General features: G+C 43.3%; 1 protein-coding gene across 2 annotated transcripts in view; it reads right to left on the bottom strand.

Annotated features, from left to right (window-relative positions):
• Positions 1 to 23983, bottom strand: part of LAMC2 (laminin subunit gamma 2) — a 53129-nt gene extending 29146 nt beyond the window's left edge. Inside the window, exons 1-3 of one of the 2 annotated variants that reach the window (XM_046683062.1) lie at positions 23730 to 23983; positions 23398 to 23614; positions 5120 to 5308 (exon numbers count right to left, since the gene is read on the bottom strand). In XM_046683062.1, coding sequence (XP_046539018.1) covers positions 5120 to 5308; positions 23398 to 23476 — 268 coding nt within the window. In that variant the 5' untranslated portion in view covers positions 23477 to 23614; positions 23730 to 23983. Of the gene's footprint in view, positions 1 to 5119; positions 5309 to 23397; positions 23670 to 23729 lie in introns of those variants that run through there. The other variant, XM_046683063.1, reaches the window with a different exon arrangement.
• Between the last annotated feature and the right edge of the window lie 265 nt (positions 23984 to 24248).

The raw sequence follows: 24248 nt of genomic DNA, 5'->3' as shown, positions 1-24248 counted from the left end.
GACATGCTTGTACTTGTAAATGGGTCCTCTCAGACTGAGTGCGGATGAAAGACAAGAGGTGCTCAGGATCACAAAATGCGCCAGTCTGGAATCCAGCCCTTCTCACTGCCTCCCCTTCCACCACCCTGGTTCAAGCCTCTGTCCTCTCTCACCTGGACCCTGCCTCTCACTCTCCTTCCTGCCTCCATCCTTGCCTCCCTGGGCTCCATTCTCTAGACAGAAGCCCAGTGCCCTTTCACAAATGCAATTCAGATCATGCTATTCGTCTGTTTTGGTCCTCTGGTCTCTCCCCACTAAAAGCAGAATAAAATGCAAACTCTGGATGCTGGCCTGTAAGATTCGATCTCTCTTAGCTCATCTCCTACCCTCCTTCACTGAGTTCCAGCTCCCAGCTCTCCAGTCTGTTCCTAGAACGTGCCAACTGCTTCCCTCCTCAGGGTGTCTACTCTTCCTGCTCTCCTAGCCTGGAATGCTCCATCCCTGGAACGTCCCCTACTTGGCCCATTCTCAGCACTCAGGTCTTGATTAAATATTACTTCTCTAGAGAAATCTTCTCTGACCCCCCGATCTAAAATATCCGTCCCACCCCTGCTCCAGGCCTTAGCCCTGCTGACTTACGAGACCTCAGCTCATGTTCCCCGCTGTATCCCCAGTGCCCAGCACACTGCCTGACACAAAGAAGAGGCCCTGAAATCTGTTGGCTTAATACATGTACACCAGGAAAGAGGATGGGGCTATTGCGAAAGGAGTTAGGAGGGCGCCAAAAGATGAAGTGAAAGGTGCCTAGAGGTCTACCTCACTTACTTTATAATTTCCCTGCAGCTGGCAGAATTATAAAATAATCCATATATCTCAAACAACTGCGACAATTAGGCTATCCATAATCTATAAAGCCAGCAAAACATTAACCAGTTGCTCCCTTTTTTTCTAAACTGTTGTCCTTCTGTGGGCTTTCAATTCACTAGTAGTCAGAATTCACATCAATAAAAATATTGGCTCTGCGCCTATGTAAAGGCTTTTATGCCACATATGGAATGGTGAAGCAAATTAGTCATGTTCACGGTTAGAGTCTGCGAACATCTCCATGTCAGTTTTGCAAGGCTTGAAGGGGCCCTCAGTGATAACAGTAGAAACTACATTTTTTGAGCACCTATCAAGTGGGAGACACCAAGTTATGCCCTATGCATATATATATATATTAGTTCATGCTATCTACTTTTGAAGTAAGAGCTAACAGAAGGATAACAGATCCATTTGTGGATAATAGGGAGCTATCAGAGGTTCAAGCAGGCAGTGATAAGATCAGACCTGCAGTTTAGAAAGACAGCTCTAAAGCGAGCTGCAGGATGCCTTGGGAGGGAAGGACCAGCAGGCCCTCGTGAAAGGAATCATCCGCTGACATGATGGCCTGGATTAGAGGAGTCTGGGTGAGTACTCTACAGAACTGGGTGGTACTCTACAAAACTCTTCTGAGGGCTATTAACCATCATTTCAGGAAAATAGGCATTCTGTGTTCTTAGAGTTTGGGAAATGGTACATACTAAATCTTTCAGAAATTTATAACATAATAGTACATTCAGTAGGCATGAAGCTCGTTAACTTTTTAATGCCAGTGTTTCCAAACATTATTTGACATTCTTATAGGCAACACCTACTATTATCTTGAGGAACACAGTGTGCCATAGGACATTGTCTAGAGAATACAGCTCTAGAAGCTGGGGGACATAAGGAGAGCCCGGGCTGTGAAGTCCAACAGATCTCACTTCAGATACGAGCTTGGCCACTTATTAGCTGTGTGTCCTTGGGCAAAATGCTTACTCATCACTGGGGTTAACAACCTCTAGCTGTAGAGCTGTTGGAAGACTCTGAGCTAAAATACATAAAGTGTCTAATTCAGTGTCTCATACGTAGTAGGTGCCTAAAAAGTGTAGTTTATACTGTAATCTCTAGGCCTCCTTCGAGCCTTGCAAAGTTGACGTGGAGACGTACACAGGCTCTTACTGTGAACATGACTAATTTATTGCATGTTTCAAAACTTCTAAAATAATAGCACTGGGTTTTCAAAGAATCTCATCAAAATAAAAACACCTGCCCCATTTCCTACATCATGAGCTACTCTTAGGGATTGTGAACAACTGGGTTTAAAGAACAGATGAAGAACAGCGTCCTGTGCCAATAAGCACTGTATAGGGCTTATGCAGATGTAGTCTACACGCACTTGAGGACTCAGGAAGGTATTCTAAAATGATTACAATTTAAACCAAGAGAGTATACTTCTTTTTGAGAACACTTTTCCTCTTTTTTTTTTTTGAGGAAGATTAGCTCTGAGCTAACATCTGCTGCCAATCTTCCTCTTTTTGCTGAGGAAGACTGGCCCTGAGCTAACATCTGTGCCCATCTTCCTCTACTTTATACATAGGACGCCTGCCACAGCATGGCTTGCTTGGGATCTGAACTGGCAAACCCCGGGCCCCCGAAGTGGAATATGTGCACTTAACTGCTGTGCCACCAGGCCGGTCCCCTTTTTGGGAACACTTGAAAAATATATATGCACTTGCATTTTAAAAGAACATTATTATTATTTAATAATTATATTAAATTAATCAGAACACCTGAATTACAACTTTAGCTCTTGCAATCCCTTGCTGGGAGACTTTAGGCCATTCATTAACTCTTCCAGATCTTAGCTTCCACACTGTTAAAAAACATTCCAAAAGCTAATGGCCATTTTCTGGATGTTAATAATAAATAAAATGCTAATAAATAGTTTTAGACCAAATATGTGGCCTCTGCAAGGCTTCTGTCTAAGCTGGAATGTAAGTTTTTAAAAAACCAGTGTTCCAGGGCCGGCCCCGTGGCCGAGTGGTTAAGTTCATGCGCTCTGCTTTGGTGGCCTGGGGTTTCACTGGTTCAGATCCCAGGCGAGGACATGGCACCGCTCAACAGGCCATGCTGAGGCAGCATCCCACATAGCACAACCAGAGGCACTCACAGCTAGAATATACAACTATGTAGTAGGGGGCTTTAGGGAGGAGAAGAAGAAGAAAAAAAAAGATTGGCAACAGTTGTTAGCTCAGGTGCCAATCTTTAAAAAAACAAGCAAACAAACCAAAAATCAGTGTTCCAGGAGATTGGGATCCTGACCTCTGCCCTAATAAGGAAAACATCTGAGTTGTCTACCATGTGCCTAAAAAACATCATTTTATCCTCACGATCCTGTCATATAAATAGTACGACCAGTCTTTCACAGAGGAGGACACAGGGATAGCGAGCGGTTAAGGAATATGGCCAGAGTGACACAGCAGTAGCAGCAGTGCCAAGATCTGAACCTGGGCTGTCTGGCTCCACCCCCGCCGCTGTACTCTACATCGTGATCTTTGATGTCAGCACCCCTGGGGCTGGAACCCTTGCTCTGCCACATAGCTCTCCAACCTTCCACAAGTTTCTTCACCTCCTTCTCCAAGCCTCTGCTACCTCATTTGTAAAATGGAAATAATAATAGCACCGTCTTCCTAAGGTTATTTGTGACGATTAAATTAATTACTGGATGAAAGCATCTAGAAAAGTGCCTGGCACAGAGTAAGCGAGGAATGCATGTTAGTATCATACAAGATATAAATCATCGCTAGGCTCCACTACCTCCTACCAGGCTGTTCACACTGAATCCGGGATATCTATTCCCCAGAAGAAAAGAAAGAGCCAGCCTCATTGTTGCTGGGCAAGCAATGGACTACACAGTGACAAAGGAGAGACGACGTGGTAAATCCTTCGCTCTTTGCTAGGCAGCAGGCTCCTCGTCTACTCTGAGACTAACAACCTTGTCTTCAGGCCAGGCTTTCCAGCTGAGCCAATTAAATTTCTAATTACATTCTCACTGATCATTTTGCTGGGATGACCCAACTCCAGTGACTCACCACGAAGCTGCCTAGCCTCAGGGGATATGGGCTCATCAGAGAGGTTAAATGCCCATTAAAATGGAATCATTTTTCTTTCAATTTTTCCTTATGAAGTTCTTTGATTCATAAGGAGAACTGTTAAATTCCAAAGATTCTGGATGCTGATTCTACGCCACAAAGCTGGGCAAATCTGACTCAGACCACATCATAACAGCAACTCTGGTGAATTTGGGAGTGATTGCTGGGATCAGGGTCTGTATCACCTCAGGGTCACCCTAGTTTTCCATGAGGTTGCCGGACCCAATCTACCAGCAACTCATGGCGGAACCAAAATCTGCCCACTTTTAGATTCTTTCAGCTGCTGCTGAAACCGAATTGGTCCCACAGAGCTACGCTGAGTCACTGCCAAGCACAAAGGCCATGCCCTTTAGGTGGATTAATATTTATCGTATCACGCTATTAAACACATGCTAGCAAAGAGAAGAAACAGAAACTGCCAAGAAAGATAACAGACAGAGCAGTTTTAAAAAAACTCAACTCATTTAACAGAACTTCCTCTCTCCCCTTCTTTATACTTACTAACTTGTCTTTACTGTCTGCCCATGATGAATAATAGCATGATGTGTGCATCTGTGTGCATAAAAACTACAGTCCTGCAGATACATCACTGGGTGATACATTTGGGGAGAAAAACAAGCCCTCCTATGAACCAGCCCCGCTATGTGTTATTCTATTTTCTCTTGTTAACAATTCTGTGAAAGACTCTAATTTGCCTGTTTATTCGTCTGTCTCTTCTACGGGTACCGCTCTGTATTGCTAGCATCTGGCTCAGCACCAGAAACAGATCTCTCTAATCTCGTACTTTCTGAGAGTTTGGTCAAAGGGATAGTCATGGATATGAAGAGCCATCACTGGAAGAGAGCAAGCTTCCTTTGTCCCTGGGTCAGAGACTGTCACCTGCTGAGAAAGGGAATCATGTGCCTCTTGGTACTAGAATTCAAACCCACGTGTCCTAAAGGCCCCAGCTGGTTCCTACCACCCAGACTGAAGCAAAACAAGTTTCCTTTCAGATTGAAATTGCTAAGAAGACCAGTGTCTAGCAGATTCTCATTTGCTCTAGACGTTGAACGTCTGCTTGCCTCTGCCTCTCTCTCTCCCTCCCTCCTTCCCCATCTCCCCCAACTCTCCCTCTCGCTCTTTCTTTCCCCCTTTTTTCCAACTACCTTTAGAGTTACAATTGCAGGGTAAACAGCGGTCCCTTTCTCTCTGTCGGTAAAATCCTGCCTTGCACCTCTCGCAGTGGATGCCGTCAGTGTTGTCATTGCAGTTGAGGCAGCGGAATCCATTTCCTGTCTGTTTATGAAGTTCCTGGTCAAAGATGCATTGCCTGGACTTCCCGTTGCAATCACAGACTGGGGATCAGGAAAAAAAGACATCATTAGCAAAAAACAACTCAGGGACAATTCTCCCAGGTGTTTTATTATTATTAATATAAATTATGCATGGGCTACCACACATTAATTTAAACTGCTCGATGGCATAAGGTAAGGGAGTGAAATGCACCCCTGAGGATTGTGAGATTTTTTGCTCTACCTAAAGGAAGCAGCCGTTACGCAGTGCTGGTGGGGTGTTTTCTGGGAGAAGATGAGTTTACGGTTGCCAGACTGTCCAACTCCTCAAGAGAAACCAAAAACCTTACGTGTTTTTATGTGAAAATTCTTGATTTAAATATTTGCAAGGAATTTATTTCTAAAACCCTGTGCAACCCCACAGAAGAAATCTACGGGCTAGAGAAGACCAAGGGCTGCCAATTTGTGCACTCTAGAACAACTTTCTAACAGCTGATGGTGTCATCTGTTCAAGATACATAGCATTCGTCCCTTCAATGATGGTCAAGGCTGAGGAGCTAATATGACTGTCTGGACAGCTATCTCCTCTCCCCTCACTATACCTTGAGTGTCCCTCCAAAGCCAGGTGTCAAAGAGAACCACAGTCCCATGAGGAATGACCTTTCTCAAGTGTCTAGGAAAGTTCACCCTAGTGAACAAGTGGATGTTCCAAAGAGACTCATGGAGTGATGCAGTGACTAACATCTCCAGTTGGACCTAAACGGCCAATGAGGTAACAGGTGGAAATACTTAGCATAGCACCTGGCACACAGCAGACATTCAAAAAAATGTTTCTGTCATGGTGTAGAAGAGAAAGATGATGAGTCTTGAGGTTAAAATAATTGTATCAGATACCAGTTCTGCTATATCCTTGGGCAAATCACTCAACTCTCTGAGTCTTGTTTCATCTTCTGTAAATGTAGACAGCATTCTGTGCCTCCCCGGATTGTGGGATGGATCCCACTGAGGAAAGAATATCAACTCCTTTGCCTATGCTATTTCACCCGTCACTCGCATGAGACAGGCATTGCCTCTGAAGAGAAAAACACAGCTCAGAAAAGTTAAGTCACTTGACCCAGTGGAAAGCTGGGATTTGAACCTCTGTCTGATGCCAAAACCCACTTTCTTTCCACCAGTCATACCGTCTCCATTGGCCACACAGCCCCAGTGAGAGCGTGTTTCTAGAAGTGCCTAGGGCCATGACTTACCCAGAGTAGGATAAAAAAGTCAACAAATGTGCCAACACCTACTGAACAGCTGCCCTGTGCAGGCCGTGTCAGGCTCTGAAGGCACAGAGGTGGCAAAGGTGACGAAGTAAATCTGATGGGCTTCCTAGGTGACTTCCTCATGACAGCTCCTCAAACTCACTCTCTTACTCCTTTGGGGGCCATGTGATCTAGGGAGGGTCAACTAACATCAATCCAGCCCATTCCACTTTCTGGACTTGACATCATCAGCTCAGTTAATTCTCATGATAACATTTTAACATGGTTTTATCATCTCCATTTAACAGATGAAGAAATGAACGCTTAGAGGGGGTAAATATCTTGCTTAAAGTCACACAGCTAAATGGCAAAGATACAATTTGCTCCCAGGTCTGTCCAACCACAAAGCCCTCACCGTTCCATTTTAACCCTGCTTCTCGGGAATCTGGTTTACTACTGCATGGGGGCATTCTTTCTATCAATCCCTCACAGAGTTATTCGGCCCCTTCTCGAATCCTTCCTAATCTAGGATGATGTCCTGTCCCTCCATAGACAGCATTGGTTGTTACAAATTATGTTTAATGGAGTTTAAAATCTGCCTCCCTCCCTGTAATTTTTACCACATGTTCTTGTTCTTCCCTGGAAAACAACACACACACACACACACACACACTCACACAGTCACACCTAGTCTCTTCTTCATTTACTTATTTATCAGACATTTGTTTCAAATATTATTTTACAACACACTGCATCAGCCAAGTCTTTGAGTATCTGAAGACAGCTATAGCATCTCCCTCCTTAGTCTTCTCTTCTTCAGGTTAAACTGGAGACTTGTCATCTCTAGGTCTTTCAACCATTTCCCATGGCATGACTTCTAGATTCTTCTTGACTACCCTTCTAGAAACAAACTCTAATTTTCAATATCTTTCTTAAAATGACTGGAATTTATTACAGTACTTCAAGTGTGATTTGAACAGCTCAGCTTACAACGGGACTAAATGCTATAATTCCATGGATGCAGCCTAACATTTCATTAAACTTACAGCATATTAAGCTTGCATTTGATTCAAACTCCCAGAGCTTTTTCAGAGAACTGGTGCCAAGCCAAATCTTTCCCAACCAATGCTTGTGTGACTGACTTTTTGGATCTTGAACAGATGTGCCACACAGCTGTGAAATTTCTACCGAGTCCATCGTCAGGCACATACCAGAGCTAAACTCTCCAGCCAACGAGGTTGGTCAGCTGGATCACACAGTAAGCCAATGCCTCCTCTGCCCTGGATGCCTTCTGGGAGCAATCTCAAAATAATTACAAACTTTTCATTGTGACTTTCTTATTCAGAATAGAATTTTTGCTGGTAAGAGTTAACTTCATAAGGACAGCACGTGATAAATTTCTTTAGAGTAATATTTTAAAAATAGATAACCTTGTTAGAATCTCTCTTTTACCACCTCCCTCTCTTTCTATCCTTCCTTCTTGAAAGCTCTACCCTGAAAGAACTATGTTCTTTTAAATTCCCAGCCTTCCATACAGATGCACTACAGTTCCAGCAAGGGGGGTCTTCAGCCAGCGTGTCCACCCTGGAACTTGCCCAATGGGTTACGCTACCCTCCTCTCTCTTAGTTGAGTTTCCCTTAAAGCCCAGGGTTGTGCTGGCTGGAGTGAGGGGACATATGTGCCTCGTGTCCGGGGAGTGTATTGACCTCCCGTGTCCGTGTTACTTGGGAACTCCATGAAGTCACTCTCTCATCTTGCCTGCAGGACTCTGAAGTCACCAATCTGCACTGCACTCAGCTCAATATTGAGTTTTGCAAACAGTCGCACCCAGAGAGTTTGCTCCTTTGGCACGGAATGATACTTTTTGTCACCGATGCATTTGAAACACGGTCTTTCTCAAATCATCTCCCAAATTTAGCCTAACTTCTCTAAAAGCAATTATTCCTCATTCTCACTATGGGGGAAAAAAAATCTTTATATTTCACATTCTAGAATATTCCTGCAACTGAGCTTAATCAAATGGGCCTCACCCAGCCTGTGCCTGGTCTTTTTTATTCTGTGACCAACTTCCGCCCAACCCCTGTCATGGGCATACTGGTTGCTGAAGGGCAGTGCCAGGCTAGAAATAAAGCAACAGGGAGCAGTGGGGACTCTGCCAAAAGGGCTAAAGGGTGAAGCAGTGCTTCATGCCCAGGCGATTGCAGTCACATGGGCATGATGCCTACCGTAGTCAGCATTTCCACTTAGGTCTTAAAGAAGACAGAAACCTGGCTTTGGGTATGAAATCTACTGATTTTTAAATGTGGGCAAGAAATATTTTAAATTTCTTTTAAAAATAAAGCTGTATCCAAGGGCAAATCTCTGAACTTGACTCTGCTCTTCTAACAGCCAGAGAACACATCTCATGCTTTAGAAAAAAGGAACAGTGAAAGCCCTAGCATATGGCAGAGTGCCAGGTCCATAATCATACCTAATGTTTTTAATGAAAAACCAAATGCACATTCTCTTGAACTTCAGGAAACCCCTAGATGTGATTAAAGGATTCCATGTGTCCCTACATGTCTGGACATGCCTTAAAAACACAGATACCAATATTTAGCAGTCACTCTCTTCTCTGCTCCTTGAGGGAAGGCTTCTCTTCACAGGAGCCTAGTCCAGAAAACAGCCTTTCTTGGTAACTTACAGTACAAGGATATATTTAGGTCAACAAACCTAAATACAAGCCTATAATACATTTTAAAATGAGGAAATTCTAAAAAAATTTTATTATACTTTCCTTCCTTTATGTTTAGCCTTGTTCAGTTTTGTGTCTAGAATTTTTTTCATTTTTATTTTGTAATCTACTTGCCATTCTCCTGTAGGAGATAAGAATAGGCCACCCCAAAATGTGTCTCTTCGGTTTGATTATTTTTAAAGACAAAGACTCTGAAACTTTGACCTTCCCCTTAACTGCCCAAAAAGGATTGAAGACAGAAGGCCTGTCTCAGGACACGCCATCACCATAGATAACTCTGGGCTTGATACACTGGGAGGATCTTTGCTAAGCCAGTTTTTATCAAGTTTCTCTCTCTCAAGTTACATTGTCTATAGATGGCCCAGCAAACACTTGCTTTTCCATCTCCATGTGAACTGCCTTCCTCCCCTTTGAAGTCCCAAACCATTAACCCCAACATCCTCTTTGTCTTTAACTGAAGATGGTATTTAAGATGGCGGCTTCTGCCATTTTGGTGAGTTACTCACCTGGCTTTCTCCCCTGTATACATGTTATTAAACTTTGACTTTCCTTGTTGTTCTGTCTCATGTCAGTTTAATTCTTAGACCAGCCAGAAGGACCTAGAGGGTAGAGGAATAATTCTTCCACCCCTACACTCCCAAATTTTGGGCTAACTGCTAACTTTGTAAATGTCTCTAGTTTCCATCAGGGAGCCTTGACACAAAATGCAAGCAATGGACGTATAAAGATGGGGGTCGGGGCTGGCCAAGTGGCACAGCTGTTAAATGTGCACATTCCGCTTTGGCGGCCCAGGGTTTGCTGGTTCGGATCCTAGGTGTGGACATGGCACTGCCTGGAAAGCCATGCTATGGTAGGCATCCCACATATAAAGTAGAGGAAGATGGGCATGGATGTTAGCTCAGGGCCAGTCTTCCTCAGCAAACAGAGGAGAATTGGCAGCAGATGTTAGCTCAGGGCTAATCTTCCTCAAAAAAAAAAGATGGGGGTCTTAGACATTTCCTGGGTCAACTGGGAACCACTGATCAACAGACCATTGATCCATTCATTCAGTCAATATGGAACGAGCATCTGCTATGTGCCAGGCCCTGTGTAGCCACCAGGGATACAGGAGTAAACAAAACTGATAGATGTCCCAGCCCTCGTGGAGTTTACAAGCAAGTTGGAGGGAAAGAAAATAAACAAGATGTCATATAGAGATAATATTTGGATAGTAATATTTGTCAAGGAGAAATTCATAAAGCAGTGAGGGAAATAGGAAGTTAGAGGGAAGGTTGAAAAGTGCCATATGCTGGTTTACTAGTTTGTTTCTGTTTTGATACTGATCCGTTCATGATCTTTGAACATGATGTTTTTATGTATCTATTGAGCATGATGTTTTTCTTATAAATTATCATGAATTATTTACATAGCAAACGTCAAACTATTTGCCTGTCATTTTGTTGCACGTTTTCTTTTACTCCTCCTGATAAATCCCCATTCTCTCCAGGTACCTCACTGCCAGATTTTGTTTTACTGGATTCTTACTCCTTTCCCCTGTCCTCCCTCTGTCCTCAGTCAATGGGATGTACCACATTTATTTCATTCATGTAATAAATATCACTTCACATCTGACAGGGAGGCTGCCCTGGAACTTTACAAGCCAGCAAGATTTCAAAACAGGGGGTTGCCAATGTTTCATTTTGTCAACTAAGACAGCAAATATATATATTTATTTGATATAGACTGGGCTTCGTCAGATATTCATCACATTGTCCATGTTTTCCTCATTTCACCATGGACTGGCATGAGTCTGGGGCCTGGCATTAAGATATCATTGCACCAGAAAATACAGAAACAAATCAGACTGGGACCCTCAACACACCTGAAGCCCTTATAGGATCTAGGAATCAAGACAGGCAGGTTCCTCCTCCCTCTTTCACTGACCTCTGTATCCTAGGTGCCAGGTCCCATCCACTACTCTTACTTGATTATTCATTTGTACTGTATGTGCATCTTTCCAAACCAGGGGCATCTCTTCAAAGTTTCCTCCTCCTCTCTCTGTCCCCTCACTCCAACCCCCGAAATCCTAGTCTCTGTCAGCCAGGCTTCTCTCCAGAGCTAAAGGAATGAGATTCATCAAGTCAACCTCAAGCCCTGAGTAAACACATCTGAAACGGAGTCCTTTCCCTCAGATTTTCACATATTTCTTTCAGTCTAGTAAAGCGTGGGTGGTAACTGTGTTTGACGACGCAGCATGCGCTTCTTTAGCACTTAAGTATTTATTATTATAATAACTATAATAGCAGACAGTCGATGACCCTTAAGGTGCTTCTTAGAAAAGCCAGCCCGGCAGCCAGACGCGGGCTGATCCGCCCACCACCACCCACGCGCCCTGAGCCGCAGCTCCAAGGAGCTGCAAACCTCTGCAAACAATGGAGCAAGGTGTGCGCAACCCTCGGGCTCGCTTCAAACACGCCCACCCTCACTCGAACACACAGCGCCAACAGGTCAGGACAGGAAGCACACGGCAGAGGCTGCTTCCAAGCTCGATCCTTAGGAGAATGAAAGGAAACCGAAAATATTTCCTAGGGTTGCACTCGGGGCAAGGCCTTGGAACAATCAGCATCAGTGGCTGCAGTTCATGGAGACCTCATTTTAAATTTCCCATAGGAAACGGTGCAGGCAATTACCAGAAATTTTAACAACTTGGCATTAATATGGTCGTTTGTGTATAAGCAGATCCTCTTTCTATTGTTATAAACTTAAAAACATGCTCAGCTTTCCACCAAGGTGATCTGATTTCCATCCTTGGAGGATGGAATCATCGTGTTCCTTAGTGCTTTAACAGTAACAGCAAAATTACAATTCCAAACTCCTTTCAAGGCCCTGCGGTCAGCCCTGCTGGCCTCTCCAACTTTACCTCATTCCTCTTTCTCTCTCTTGTTCACTGGGCTCCAGGACACAGACCCTTGCAGGAATCCTAGGAGGTGCCAAGCTCTTTCCCTCCTCAGGCCTTTAGGCTGCCTATTTCCTTTGCTTGGGGCACTACCTGCTCCCACTCTCCCTAAACCCACAGAGCAGCCAGAGTAATCTCCTTAAGGAGCATAAATCAGATCGTATCTGGTTCCTGCTGGTTCCTTCAAAGCGTCTCCTTCCTCTGCCCACGAGACTTCATCCTCACCTCTCTCCTGGCATTTTCACGTTCTATCCTGAATGATCACTACCTGTGTGCACATCTTACCTCCTCTATAGCATCTCACGTGGTATCCCCTCAGGACCTAATATAGGACTTGGGACTGTGGTTGTTGGATGGATGGATGAATGGATGGAAGGATAGATGGACAGAAGAGGAAGGAAGGAAAGGGGTGAGGGAGGGAGGGAGACAGGCAGTCTGACCTTCAGAAAAGCCAACCAAGAACCTGAACATACAGAAATCTCCCAGGAGTCCAGAGACCCAATATGAAATTTTCTCAATACAACACACAAAGTTTGCAGTGTCTACATATATGGTATTCTACCTAAAATGTTTCAACCTAAAAATTGCAGGGTGAGATGAGAACAGAAAGACCTGTGAGAGGAACATGACACTTTCAGTTAGTAGGAGTGTCTGGAACTTTCTTTCAGGTTGCTGCTCACACGAGATGACCTATTTCTGCGCCAAGACCTCCTGCCCATCTGTGGTCTGTGAGCCTGGAGCTGCAGTGACATTCTGCCTGCCATCTAGAAGGGGAGCAAGTGTAGGGCTGCGTGGGAGGAGGGGCAAAGGGAAGAGGCCGGCTCGAGACCATGAGATCAGTTTGCAGGGATCAGGCAGCCTCGACAGGTCATGCACTTGGCTGGTGTGTGGGACTATCTCAGGAGCTGGGAATCTGAGCGTCATGTTTGAACCTGACTGTGGGTGCTGGCTGCTATTATGTAGAGCTCTGCTGCTCTTGCTGCTGTTTCAGCTGCTCAGTGTACTCATAGTGATTGAGTTAAACAACAGCAAGTTGATAAAGTTACCTGTAATCTCCTGGGGATGAGGCCACATTTAGACCATTCGAGATGGCACTCCATTCTCTTCCCGATTTAGAGGAAAGGAGTGTACCCTGTGTTTCCTTTCCAGCATTCTGTGCCCCTCACTCCCTTTCCGAGAAAACGAATCTTTTTGTCTCCTTCCTTTTTGAAACTCTCTTCCCTTGGATACCATGCTGCCATACTGTCAGGCTCCACCTTGGCTTCTGACCTTTCGCACCGCCCCACTCAAGTCTTTGCTGGCCCCTCTCCTTACCCCAGCTCTAAATGCTGGCGTTCCTCAAGCTCGGTCCTGAACCTCCTTGACTCCTCACTCTAGAACTCTCTCATCCAGGCCAGGGGTTTCAAAAACCATCATAGGTGTTGACATCCCAACAGGGATACTTCCCTGGCCCCGATTTCATTCTCAACTTTAGACCCTCATGCCCAGCGGTCTACTTCACATCTCCAACTGGTTGCCTCAACAGCTCTTTACATAAAACACGTTTAAAACCAAACTCGTGATTGCCATCCCTTCAAGTCAGAAAGCTGGAAGCTATCCTTTTAGGTTCTCCATCTTTCTCACCTGCCCATCTTCTATTCAACACCAAATTTTATTGATAGAGCCCACTAAATAGCTCAAGTCTATGCAAGTCTCTCTCCACTACGGCCACTCTAGGCCACACCCCAATCACCTCTTGCTTGCAATGGCTTCCTAACTGAATTCCCTGCAACTCCTCTTGCCTCCCTCCACTCAGCAGTCAGAAAACCTCTATAAAAAACAAATTTTACCAACACCTCTCTGCTTAAAACTCTCTGATCCCTTTCCTTTCCTTTTAGGATAAAGACCAGAATTCCTTCCCCATCTCCCACAAAGACTTCCATAGTATCTACTTTTCCAGCCTAATTTCACGTGACACTCCCCGCTGGGACATCTTCATCTCTCTCCCATTCATTTCACTTATACTTCATTTTAGGTCTTTACTTCCTCTGCTTCTAAACATTCTTGCTTTGTAAAGGAAAAGCATCATGGTGGGGAGAGGTGTGCTGAGACTAACGATCCCAACCACACTCCTCCCTTCTGTTTGTTCAAAGAAGTTACACTAAAAATTAAATCTTAATTTATCTTACTGGATACCATTCCCTTCCTCTGAGTCAAAGAACTGGTCTCATGTAAACTGACAACACTTTTGTGCTCAAAGAAGCAACCATCACCTTCATGAAGTCAGTTGTGATGAGGCCCTTAAGTAGGAAGTCCAAATGTGAATAGCTGGACTAAAGATGGCGAATAAAATTAAAGTTGAAAATAGTACATTCACTTTTTAAAAACCTGGCAAATTCTTATTTTCAGAACAAAAGCAATTATTGAAAGTGTCCTTTAAATGGCAACCTATTCTAATGTATTTTTTAAATTATTTTTACAAATATTCAAATTGTGCATTACTTATGAAATCTAAAGCAAGATACAACTGTCATCTATCAGTTTGGTATCAAAGGCATTGGAAGCTATCATCCTATTTGCAAAAATCAAAGTCACCAAATCTGAGATACTCAAGACGACAAGATGAATATTTTTATAATATTATACTTACATGTCATGATGAAAATGCTCATAAATACTTTCGAGTTTTAAAACCTCCTACATGAGATTTTTTCTTTCCAGGGTTTAATATGTTTCTCAGCTTGGATGAATATTTTAAAACAAAATCTAAACATTTCATCATTTAAACGGACTTGAATTTCATGGTTTAATGTGTGAGTGTGTGCTTCCAGTTTTATCCTTTTAAGGTATGTCACAGTATATTTTCTAATTAGAATAAGAAAACTGAAATGGCACTTCTCTCGCCAAGAGTCTTAACTGAATTCAGTTTTCTCTCATACTTTTCACAACCACATTTTAAACCAACGCACCAGAACCCCTGGTGCCGTATCCTGCCGATCCGTTTGTCTCCCAGGACGTGTAAACGCCCAAGCAGCGTAAAGAAGGCTGGAGTGTGACATGCTCCGAGGGGAGGAGCAACAGAGGCAGTGTTCTAATCACACGGGCAATTTTGGATGATAAAATATGGACAAAGCTTTTCAACTTTAAATGGTATAAAGTCAACAAGTGTCAATGAAACTCAAGTCTCTACATTTTTCCTTTGAATAATTATGGTCTACAGGAGTCATCTATTTTCCCTAAGAGTTCACAGCACATTATATTACAACCTAGACTTGGAAACGGCACAGGTGGACTGTGGGTTACTCAGCCTGGTGAGGACTACGCCAGGAGACCACACCTGGAGATGTCTTCCCCTAACAGCCCCCCAGGACCCAGGCAGACTGTGGGGAGAGGGAAAGAAAGTCCCAGTGGACAGGGAGGTTGGGGACGCCAATTTCTGTCTCACTAGCAAAGGGGTTGAGGATAAATGAGGAAGCTGAGGGCTCAGTCTGAGTTCAAAGATGAAAGGGAAGAGAAGGTTAGGACACAAGAGCTATAAGAGCATCCTTCTCAGACACAAGGCACCTTTCAGGTTTCTGCTCCAAGACAGTTGGTGTCAGCTACAGGGTGGAGACTCAGTGAGTGATCGTGGCAAGGATTCTATATGAAAGTATTCATCGCCCTCAGGTAACCCCACACCCTTCTGACGACAGCAATTGCAACTTCTACATTTCTATGAGATCATCCATAAAGAAAAGCATTCCAATATAGAAGGCACATTTAACTGTTATTCAAAGAGCATAGTGTTCTTTGAGCACTTCCTACATGGCTCAGCAAAAGGTGTCATATGCCTCTTTAAGAAGCAATTGAAGTAAAGGACATTAGGGAGTCCAGGACAGCTAGAGGTGACATCTGAAGCAATGAGGACCCAAAGGGAAAAAATCCTGTATAAAGAATCTGAATAAAGAAAGATAAAAAGGAAATTCTGATTTGTACTGAAATGCTTTTGGGAGTACACATTAAATGTGGTTTTTCAATCATTTAAATTTATGTTTTGTTGGCTCCTTAAAAAAAAAGTTACCTAATAAATAATTCTCCCTCTTTAAACCTTTTATTGCTTTTCGGAACAATATATTTTTGTGTAAGGAGATTAGCCGTAGAGGTTTTGCTATCACTACGCCCCTTCACAAAAATAGAAGCATTTAGGTGTGTGCGTGCTTACAATGCACCATTGGAGTTCTCAGTTTTGACAAAAGAACAATGGTAATTCGTGCACATTTACAATGTGGGAAAAGTACGTATGGAGTGCATTTATAGCATCTTCCTTCAAGATTCCTTTCTGAAAAAAATCCATTTGTAAAGGATAAATTAAAACCGTATTACTTGAAGTCAGAAGAATGAATTAAATGGCCTTTTAAGAGACCAACCATTTTTATACATCTATAAGAGAAGTAACAAATATTCCAAGAAGAGATTGGACCATGACACCTCCACCAGGGAGTGGGAACAATGTGTGTCCTGCCTCTTAATTGGACAAATGTGTTACTACTCCACTGCCACTTCCCACGCCAGGTCCATGTGGCCTCGCCTCTGTCCTCGAACTTCTCAGCATGTGAAGATCCCCTCCTATCACGTACAACCCCCCGGATAAGGCAGGAGCAGCAACTTCACGTTACTGTTGGACCCACTGCTATCGCAAAGTAGACCAGTCTGCTTGAGCTCGGAAATTATCTTTAAACATTAGGAACTTTCTTTTACTAAGAGCAAAATGGGTAGTGATTTGAAATCGCAGTAAATCTATGTAAAGCTTACATGGTCAATGTTCTGCCCGTGAAACTAACCTGATCCTGGAAGACTCCAAAACTTATACCAACAGTCTCCAGCAGGGAGAGGAAAATAACCTCTGGACACAACTCTGCAGATGTAGATTCAAAACGTCAACAGCCCTTGAAGAACAATGACTGGTAAAACAGAAAGGTTTATTGCCGTCCCTCAACTGTCCTGTTTTGTTTTTTTTTAACCTGAGCGCCTTGGTCAATTCCAAGCTGTGTGATAATCTGACAGCAGAGTTGAACAAAGAGAAGAGGAAACATGGTAACTTGGAATCTGTTCTCTTGTCAATGCCCCAGAAACTAGAGTTTATGCTTGTTTGGTTTTTTTTTAAAGATTTTATTTTTTTCCTTTTTCTCCCCAAAGCCCCCCCGGTACATAGTTGTATATTCTTCGTTGTGGGTCCTTCTAGTTGTGGCATGTGGGATGCTGCCTCAGCATGTGGTTTGATGAGCAGTGCCATATCCGCACCCAGGATTCGAACCAACGAAACACTGGGCCATCTGCAGTGGAGTGCGCGAACTTAACCACTCAGCCACGGGGCCAGCCCCTTGTGCTTGGTTTTAACCCGTTGTTCTCCGACATGTGTAAGGGAAAGGCCAGTATGTTGACTCACATAGACAAATAGAGACTTCTGAATAGACAGGACACAGGTGTCCCATTTAGAGACATAAGTTATGTTCTTATAATAGATCAAGATTCCATCCTCTGAAAATTAATTTAAATAAAATTCTTAATAAGAATTAGAAATAAGCCAAGGAGGTACCTTGTAAAGAACATTAAATGAGCAACTGAAATGTGGTTCTGTTACCAAATGCATGGCTCTGGTCAAGGTAATCACTTTTCTGTGCCTCAGTTTCCCATCTATAAATGAGGATTACACAGGTTGGAGCCCAGCTCTGCTATAACCAACTGTGAGAATCTGGACAGTTACTTTACCTCCCTGGGTGTCCTTTTCTTCATCTATAAAATGAGAAGTTCTCATAGAGAAAACCCCTAAGGTTCATTCTCATTTAGTTCCATGATGCTGTAATAAGAGAACAAAATGGTGAAACATGCAAAGCTTTTTGTAAGAAATGCCACACGTAAGTGGAGCTGAAGATTTGGATAATTTTTCCAATGTTTAAGTTAGTGTGGGGAATGATTTGGCTGCAATTTAATTTTGTTTTTTGAGAATGTGAAGATTCATATTCATACAATGAATAAAATAAAAATCTAGAAAAGAAACAGTTGGAATTCTGTAAATGGTTAATAACAAGCTTGAAGAAGTCCCGGATACAGCTACCTTTGCCCCATTGATCGCCACCGTCCTATGATGGAGAAGGAGGGAAAGATTCAAGCCCTTACGCAGATCAGTGTAGGAGGAAGAGCCATTCTTTTCGTTTCATAATTGTGACATAAGGAAGCACGTGTTTGCTGGGGAGACACATATAAGACATACAGTCACCCACAGACACAGGGAAGACTTAGCTTTTGGCTTTGGATATGATTCAAATATTACATCATGCACCTGGGGGTAATATTAGAACACAGCCCAGTCATGGTGCAGAAATCTACTAGGTCTAATTGTGACTAAATTAGAGTATTCCAGAATCCATGGAGCTCCTATTTCTACACTGGTCTGTAATGGATGATTCAAGCCTTGTCCTTGCAAATTTCTCTAGGAAAAAAGAAAAGTCAATACCGTTGAACCACTAAGAACTAAAAAGGGAAAAATATTCCCAGGATTGCCGCAACACCTAAATTGCATGCACCTGACTTTCCCAGACACCGTGATCACAAATCCACATTCTTCCTCAGCTTCTTGGACCAGTGGAGCTAAACCAACGGCTGCCCCAAGCTCAAGACATCCAAAATTTAAGCCTACATAGGAATTTCCAACTTACATTTTAACCCGATTCTATATTCCTGTTTATTGTACATACTTGAATATAAGGTGAGGGTTTTTATTTTCTCAATTTTTTTCCCTTAGAGGAAAAAAAGGTCACATTTAAGTCTTTTAAAAATCTCTCATTTTATAATGCACTTTCTCAATTACCTTATTTTTAAAATAAAGTATTGTTTGGGGAAGACATGTTAATTTGAAATGAGCTCAGTCAATGTTTTGGATACTTAGAGAAAGAGGCCAAGACATTGAACACAATCCTCATAATTGTGAGTGCTGAAAGTTGTCACAAATAAGACTTTCAAGATGCTTACGCTGTGAAGATCACAATGTGCACTTCAGGATAATGTTTAAATGTTTTGAAAATGGCGTACTGTCCAGTTACAGCATCAAAACAGATTCAAACACATCTGTATCTCAAGCCACCCACTCGGAAGTGAAGAAGAAACTGCATTAAAGTGGCTTTAGGAATGCTAAAGATGAATGGAAAAAATATATAACTTCATGAAATGTGAATGAAGAAATCAATATTTCTAAGTTATTATTTTATAAATTGTGTGACTTGAAATATGTTTGTTTAGCTAGTTTACTAAATTAAATATAAAGAGACATGTGACCACTGCATCTATATTGTTACATATTTTCATAAATCAAGTTCGCCAAACGCAGTTTTTGGCGGTGGCGGGGAGATTTTCCCACTGAGCAGTAAGAGACCATCTTATCTGGGATCACTGTCTACGATTTGCTGAATCTGCTTGTGATGAGTTCTGGTGCTTGACAAAAGGCAAGGAGAAGAAAGGATGTGCATTCCAATCTACTTTGGGTTCCTTGCCAGGTATTCCATTTGTTTCCCATGGGGTAAAACTTGGCGGTTCCTTTCAGCCTGAGCAGAAGGGTCCCTCATCATCTCTCTTGGGCTGATGAAAGGAGAGTAAAGAGGAGCCACTTCAAAATCGTCCCCACTTAAAACTCAGAAGGCAACATACTGACATTCAGTATTGGCGGGGCATTTAGTTATATCCCAATAATACTGAACACATAGTGAGTGCTTACCAGGCCCTGTGCAAAGTGCTTTACATGCAATGAGCACAACAATTTATTATCCTCATCTTAGAGATGAGGAAACTGAGTCACAGGTGAAGTAACCTGCCCAAATGCCACAACTGCTAAATGACAGAGCCGAGATTTGAACCAGACCATTTATTCCAGAGCCTGCCCTCTGATGCATGATGCTGTACCACTTCACCAATTTAAATAACGGAATCTACGAGAGAGTATAAGTCTTTCCAGGGGTCCCTTCCACTATCCACAGCACCACTTTTCCAGTATCAGGCATGAGAGAAACAAGATTTGTGGTCTATAATAATCTTGGATTCTGAGCTCACTATTCTAGAAGAACAGTTGCTTCAAAACATAACTGGTGGCTGAATCCGAGAGTGTGATCTCAGTCCTCGTTCTTTGTATATTCGTATTTTGATATCTGAATACCATTTATTACTCCTACCCTGTTGAAACTCGTCCTTTGGCTAACAAAACACTCCTCTTTCTTGATTCTCTTCCATCCTCAATGCTCATTCCTCCTATTCTCCTTCAGTGTTCTTCTGTCTCCTTGCCAAGTGTTGAGGTTTCTTTTACTTCCATATCCCAGATACTGTCATCTATTTTCAAGGCTTTGATTTCCACTTTTGGGCTCCCAATTTTATATTTCAAACTTTTCTTCTAAACTTCAAAATCATAGTTCCAGCTCTTCCCAGGGACTGTTGGACATCTCCACTTGTATCTCAAATTCAACAGGTCCCCACAGGAACTCACTCCCTCCTCTTTATCCATTGCCCAATTTTGCTTCCAAATCTGATCCTTCTTTCATAGTCCTCATTTCCTTTAACAGCGCACTATCTAACCAATCACCCAAACCTGAGGCCTTGGACCCATCTTGGACTCTTCCTTATTTCTCACAATTTTCCCTTAGATGTATCCATAACACACACACTCATTGGATCACCAAATTCTTTCAATTTTACCTTCTAAAAGTCTCTATAATCTGTTTCCTCTTTGCTATTTCCCCCACCATGATGAAAGCCTTCATCATCTCTCATTTGGACTACTACCATGGCCCTTTATTTGCTTCTTATAGCTCAACTCCACCCTCTAAGCCCTTAAGTGAGTGGCCTTTCTAAAACGTGAATCTGACCACACCCACTCCTGCTTATAAACCATCTGCAACCCTTCTTTGCCTACAGGACACCAACCCAACTGGACAGCCTGGCATGTAAGGGTCTTCACAACCAGATTCTTGGCTATATTTCTAGTCTCATTCCTATCCCTTTCGCATGCCTTCTGCAGTCAGACCTCTCCATGTGAACTATGATCCAGATATCGAGCTATGTGCCATATTCTCTCACATCAACTGTAAGTTTCTGAAGGGGAGTCTTTATCTTCCTTACTGATCTCTGGGCATCCAAGTTCACTATACCTGTACCGTTGGCTTCAGACTTTTTAAAGAAATGTGGTTCCAGGCATTTTAAGGCACTTTACCATAATCTCTAATCCTTTCAACAACTCTACAAGGTTGCACAGTACTGTTGCTTCTGTTTAACAGGTGAAGAAGCACACTCCAAGCAGCTAAGGAGCCTGAAAGGTTACTCAGAAGGAAATAGTAAGTGAATGAGCCAAAATTTCAAGCCAGGTCGAGCTGTGCTTTAACTGAGACTAACCCTGAAATTCTCGCTGATTACATCTAGCACATTATTCCACCTGCGAGGAAACAACCAGGAAGCAACATCCTTGCTTTAGGCTCCCATAGGTGCAGCGCATGGGACACACATATGGGGGTCACTTTGGGAGGTGGCAAGTACCGTACTTTCAGTCCAACTTCCACTACATTCCAACATTCCATGACTGGAAAAGCATATGTGTTCACCTCTAACACCAAGCTTTTCACACTCTCACTGAACCCCAAAATGCACCCTTTGAGAAGGGAGCCTAATATGTTAAGTGGCCTGTCTCCAAGGAAGGAGAAAGTCTGGAAATGAGTCCAAACACTGCTTCTGACTAAATGGTCTAGACAGAATGCTCACAGCTTGTCCATCCTTGAGAACTGAGAGTCTATGCTTTGTCCTCTTGAGTCTGATTTCGTTAAGTAATTGATAACATCCTACATATTTATTTCTGTTATCTAATGCTAACACACACACAAATACTCAACTACAGCTAAGGGGAAAATTGCCTCAATAATTATCCATTATATAAAACACATGTATCTTGTTCCCTTATTATTTTTATAATGTGGTCCCAAAAGCTCCAGCCTAAGCACCCCTGGATCAAGTGCCAGATGTGTCTCTGCCAACAGCTGCTTGTGTGGCTTTGTGCAAATCCATTTCCATTTTTTCACTGTGTAAGCCAAGGGGTTCTAGTAGTTGATCTGTGAGCATCCTCTTGAATTCTAATATTCGGAAACTACCCTTACTTTTATGATGTTTCTCACTAGGTTAAAGCTCCTTTATCCTATTTATCTAAGGAAACCTGACCTACATGATCATTTTCACAAATGGTTTTTAAATGGTAGTCAAGGATGATGGGTTGGAAGTTAATTCCAAGACTATTTTAGGGGAAAAAAAGGACTGTATCAATGCATTCAACACATGCTAAAATATTCATGTCATTCAAATACAATTCAGGCCAGCATCACCCAGACTGCATGGTAATAAATGGAATGTCTAAGATAATTCCATGTGCACGTGAATGTTGTCTCAAAATCATGCATGCACATGTGTGAAAATGGCTCTTGGACCTACTGAAATGATCATTGAAATGTCATCAGGTGCAGGAAACGATATAAACATGAAACTCCAGGGTAATTATACAAGTAAATATCATTGGTAAAACTAAGTGACACAAATGTACAGTAAACAGTTGCTAGGTTCTCATAAAGTCTTGTTTACGTGAGCTGAACTTCTCATGATATGACAGCCACTGGGTGCTCTAGATAAGAACAAATGACCTGTGACACAGGTACCCAATAAATGTCTGCTGAATGAACATTACGTGGAAATACCATAGAAAGTAATGTTATGCAAAAGCAAAGCATTGTTAAGGCTCATTTTCCATCCCAAAGATGGAAGGGGAATTCCAGAAGGATTATTAAAGAGGTTCCTTTTCAATCTTTGTGGTGTTCACAGCCATAGAAAACATTCCTACCTAACTCATATCAGTAAAAATACAGAATGGGAAAAGAATTTATATACCAAAATATGGCTGATATTACTGATCAAACAGGGGCTCCTTGATCCAAAAAAGCAATCAAGAAGAAACATTTTAAAAGTAAGGCAACCCCTAGTTTAGCACACCTATTGGCCTCACATTTTTAAATCAGACAGCTTTATATAATATTAGCCTTATCTAAAACCCATCTCTGGAGAAGCCCCAGATAGGGGAGGAAGAGAGAGCTCCAAAGAGGTTCTCGACACAGTGGGAATCCTCCGAGGTGCACTCAGCCATCATGGTCTGCAGAGAAAGGCCAGTTCACAGCCCAGGGCTGCGACTTTTCCTCCTGGAAGCCGACTCACCTTCCCTCCCGGAGGTGGCCCGGGCTGCGGGCAGGAGGAGCGAGAAGCAGAGGTAGCTGCTCAGCCAGAGCGCAGGCATGGCCGGGCCGGCGCGCGGTCCGCCGCTGCAGGGGTCGCTGCCCGGCGCCTCGCCGCTGGGAGTTCTCACTCTGCGCTCCGCTGTGCCTTCCTTTTCCTTGATCAGGTGGTTTTATCGACTCTTCTACCTGACTCAGTCCTGACAGGAAGAGAGCCTGTGTTTCAGGGTGTGACTCACCTGTGAATAAGGAGGACCCAGCCCTCGGGAGGCAGACAAACACACACAGCACACATCGAGCTGTAAAAGCGCTCACCCCAGCCGCCGGGCTCCCCCCTCGCCGCAAGAAGGGCGCACACCTGGCCCGGGCTAAGGGTGTGGTGCAGAGGCTGCGGCCCGGGGATCCTGCTGGAGGAATGCGCCAGAGCCCTCCTTCTCTTCCGGGGTGGTCTAGGACAGAATTCACAGAGGTAGCTAGCAGCCTGCCCCGTCCTCAACCCGGGAGGCCCAGTCTCAAGTGCACGAACTCAGAGAGAAGTCAGCAGCCCTGATCAGCTCTGGTGTAAAAGACATCAAGGAAAACAGACCAGTCTGAGAGTCACAACCGGGTCCTCTTTGCTCTCCGGCCTGGGCTCAACCTCTCTCTGAGATACAGCAACCCTACCCCAGCCGGCCCACTCTGCCCACACCTCATTCTTTGCCTCACCATCACCAGGCAGGACCAAGGGCTCCTCTCCTGGGTCCCGGTAACTTCCTGACCACCTGGGCTAGTGACTCATTTTGTCGCTTGTTAACTGGTCGGTGTCCCTCTGAAGGCTAGGCATCACTCTGTGTC

This window comes from Equus quagga, chromosome 13, assembly GCF_021613505.1.
Source record: "Equus quagga isolate Etosha38 chromosome 13, UCLA_HA_Equagga_1.0, whole genome shotgun sequence".
In the NCBI taxonomy this organism is placed as follows: domain Eukaryota; kingdom Metazoa; phylum Chordata; class Mammalia; order Perissodactyla; family Equidae; genus Equus; species Equus quagga.
Note: the sequence above shows the minus strand (reverse complement) of the source record. Positions and strands in the feature narration are given on the sequence as shown.